General features: G+C 40.8%; 1 protein-coding gene and 1 pseudogene across 1 annotated transcript; both read left to right on the forward strand.

Annotated features, from left to right (window-relative positions):
• Window positions 1-468: 468 nt before the first annotated feature.
• LOC149225529 (flavonoid 3',5'-hydroxylase-like) lies at window positions 469-2,713 on the forward strand. The gene is made up of 3 exons (XM_089375106.1): window positions 469-844; window positions 1,063-1,614; window positions 1,886-2,713. The coding sequence occupies exons 1-3, from the start codon at window positions 488-490 to the stop codon at window positions 2,123-2,125; spliced, it is 1,149 nt and encodes a 382-aa protein (XP_089231232.1). The 5' UTR covers window positions 469-487; the 3' UTR covers window positions 2,126-2,713.
• LOC149225530 (flavonoid 3',5'-hydroxylase pseudogene) lies at window positions 2,171-2,503 on the forward strand (annotated as a pseudogene).
• Window positions 2,714-3,766: the final 1,053 nt, after the last annotated feature.

A 3,766-nucleotide genomic window follows, 5' to 3' on the forward strand; every position in this document is an offset into this window, starting at 1 on the left:
TCATTGAATTATAAATAAAAATTCAAAAACATCTTTTTGAAAAACCTTAAAGAAATAGCCTATTGAGTGGACAAAATGATAATTATTTTTTACATTTTCGGATTGATATATATATATTTTACATCACAATAAAAATGATTTTATATGTTATTATTTAAATATGAAAATAAATTTAACAAAGTGGAAACATTAATATTTTTCAATTTCGCAATAAATTTGAAAACTTTATTCAATTTCTAAATGAATTTGAAAACTTTACTCAAAAGAGGCTTACTGCGCAATGCCATTGATATTTTATTGCAGGAAGACGCATTGAAATATTGCGTCCATCGGTAGACGGAAAAAATGGCTATTGAGAGGTAGCTGAACATGAGGTGCACAGCTAACGTGCACGTGGTGGTCGTCCACCCAACTAATGACAGACTGGAAATTCTCTATATAGATAACACTCGCAGGTACGCAGAGGCACTGAACCAGTCATCGAGACATGGATTCCTTGAATTTGAACGAGTTTATGTTGTGGGTTCTCTCTTGGCTTGCTCTTTACATTGGATTTCGTTATGTTTTGAGATCGAACTTGAAGCTCAAGAAGAGGCGCCTCCCGCCGGGGCCATCGGGATGGCCAGTGGTGGGAAGTCTGCCATTGCTGGGAGCGATGCCTCACGTTACTCTCTACAACATGTATAAGAAATACGGCCCCGTTGTCTATCTCAAACTGGGGACGTCCGACATGGTTGTGGCCTCCACGCCCGCTGCAGCTAAGGCGTTTCTGAAGACTTTGGATATAAACTTCTCCAACCGCCCGGGAAATGCAGGAGCCACGTACATCGCCTACGATTCTCAGGTGCTCATTGTACCCTGGTTGTACGTTTTTTTTTTATTGAATTCTTCCCGTTTTCGTGGAAATTCTTGCTTGTGGAATGCTTGAAAATGCCCTTTCAGAATGTCATTTCAGTTAAATTTTCCTTCAGCAGCTGCCTGTGATGGATTAGATTGTAAAACTTTTTCGGAATGTGCGCCTCTTAAATCATTTTCTTTCTTAATTTTTATTTTCCCTTTCAGGACATGGTGTGGGCAGCGTATGGAGGACGGTGGAAGATGGAGCGCAAGGTGTGCAACATGCACATGTTGGGAGGAAAGGCGTTGGAGGATTGGCAGCCTGTAAGAGACGCGGAGATGGGCTTCATGCTCCGGAATATTCTCAGTCACTCGCAGCGCGGAGAGACGGTGAATGTCCCGGACCTCCTGAACATCTGCGCCGCCAACATGATCGGCCAGATCATTCTGAGCAAGCGCGTGTTCGAGACGGAAGGGGACGAGGCCAACGAGTTCAAGGACATGGTGGTGGAACTCATGACCTGCGCTGGGTACTTCAATATCGGAGACTTCATTCCATCGGTGGCGTGGATGGACTTGCAGGGCATCCAGCGGGGTATGAAGAAGCTCCACAAGAAATGGGACGCACTCATACAGAGGATGATAGAGGAACACCAGTCCACGGCCAAGCAACGAGCGTCTAACCCCGATTTCCTAGACGTTGTGATGTCTCAGAGAGACAACTGCGATGGCCAAGGCGGGAAGCTCTCCGATGTTCATATCAAAGCTCTACTGCTGGTAATGTTTTGAATATTGATAACGTTTTGATGATAGGCCAGGATTTCGCTTAGAGTATGCTTTAGAACCATTTCACTAATCCAGTTTTTGCCACCATGGTTTAGCATTAGGATGATTAGATATGATCATGACAATAAGGAAATCTATTACACAATGCTATTCGGGAAATCTTCTACTTTACACATTGGTAAATATTGTGTAAAAATTATAAATTATTGTTCATCCATGCATTTGTCTCATGGCATCAATCCATACATTCTTTGTTTTGCAGAATTTATTCACAGCAGGAACCGACACGTCCAGCAGCGTGATTGAATGGACATTGGCGGAAGTAATCAACAACCCCAAGTTACTGAAGCGGGTGCATCAGGAGATGGACACGGTGATCGGGCGTGAGAGGAGACTGAAGGAGTCGGACCTTGCGAACCTGCCCTACTTTGTGGCCGTCTGCAAAGAGGGATTTCGGAAGCACCCGTCCACACCGCTCAGCCTTCCGCGCGTTTCCACCTAAGCGTGCGAGGTTGACGGTTACTACATTCCGAAGAACACTCGGCTAATGGTGAACATCTGGGGAATCGGGAGAGATCCGGAGGTGTGGGAGAAGCCGGAGGAGTTCAATCCTGAGAGGTTTGTGGGTTCCAAGATCGATCCTCGTGGCAATGACTTCGAGCTCATCCCGTTCGGGGCAGGCAGGCGCATCTGTGCAGGTACTCGCATGGGGATTACGATGGTGGAGTACAATCTGGGGTCGTTGATCCATGCTTTCGATTGGGATGTGCCACCAAACCAGGAGGGGCTCAATATGGACGAAGCATTCGGCCTGGCCCTGCAGAAGGCCGTGCCTCTCGTGGCCAAGGCCTCTCCTCGCCTTCCTCTTCATCTCTACTAATTACTGATACGCCTGCACCATCTAAAAGTTGTTAGTGTTAAAAATAATGTCAGTTCCCCGTTACCGTTTGCCTACTAGTTCAATATATATACCCGTATAATGTGCACTTTACTTTCAAATTCCCTTGAAGCTGTATAATGTGCACTTACTTTCGAATTCCCAGGGGAGTTTGATTATGTACGAATGGATTGTTTTATGTGGGTTTTTTCGACAAAGGGATAAGCAAATGTCAACTTCAAATTCTATGATAGATTTTATCTGTTATTGAAGTGATAAACAAATTTTATCGATATTGTCGATGAATTTTATTAAATTATTATCCTCCTGTTGGCAGATATAACACATTGGATATGCATCGACTATTAATTAATCAGCTGTTGACAAAAAATTTTAAACAACTATTTCCAATGAATTATATTAAATTATTATCCTGCAGCAAGCAGGTCTAACGCATATAGGTATAACACATTAGATATGCGTTAATAACGCATATAGGTATAACACATTAGATATGCGTTGTATAATGCATATAGATATAACACGTTGACAAAAAATTTAAACAACTATTTCCAATGAATTTTATTAAATTATTATCCTGCGGCAAGCAGGTATAACGCATATAGGTATAATATAACACATTAGATATGCGTTGTCTAATGCATATAGGTATAACACATTGGATATACGTCGATTATTAATTAATCAACCGTTGACCAAACAATTTAAACAACTATTTCCAAAATTCACATGTGACTTTAATTTATTTTTTACATATTTTCATTTTAGTTTTATTTGCACTTTAATTGGTTATTCCTTTTAGGTTTTACTACGTAATCATAATGATAGATAATGTACAATCACATGAGGTAACAGGGTGCCACTCTAATAAAAGCGCAGTTAAATATGGTCAACCACCAAAACTGCACGTTGTACGTTGAACCTCCGTGCTGAAGAACAAATTGGTGGATTGATCAGTAATGACTATGTACAAGGATGGAATTTGATGGGCAATTTGTTAGTTATAAAGTGATTTGTTCGTCAATATAGTTTATAGTTTAAATTTTTGTAAAATTATTAAATTTTTGTAAAATTATTAAATTTTTTAATATAATATTAAAAAATAAACTGAAACCTTCGACTCTGTTTTGAATGATTTTAACGATTGACTCTATTTTGAGATTCCAACCTTGTTATGCACATTTCGCTCATTTACCCACCAAACTGTGGGTGTGGAGCGGGCAGTGTTAAGAATGCGAAGCCCGT

Source organism: Pinus tabuliformis, chromosome J (assembly GCF_031772625.1).
Source record: "Pinus tabuliformis cultivar Carrire ecotype Pingquan chromosome J, CPIR1, whole genome shotgun sequence".
NCBI classification, from domain to species: Eukaryota; Viridiplantae; Streptophyta; class Pinopsida; order Pinales; family Pinaceae; genus Pinus; species Pinus tabuliformis.

Bases quoted from the DNA above. Each gene is read 5' to 3' on its own strand.
- LOC149225529 (XM_089375106.1), top strand. From the start codon at position 488: ATGGATTCCTTGAATTTGAACGAGTTTATGTTGTGGGTTCTCTCTTGG. The intron at 845-1,062 runs GTGCTCATTGTA...TTTCCCTTTCAG, and splicing joins ACATCGCCTACGATTCTCAG to GACATGGTGTGGGCAGCGTA. The intron at 1,615-1,885 runs GTAATGTTTTGA...TTTGTTTTGCAG, and splicing joins ATATCAAAGCTCTACTGCTG to AATTTATTCACAGCAGGAAC.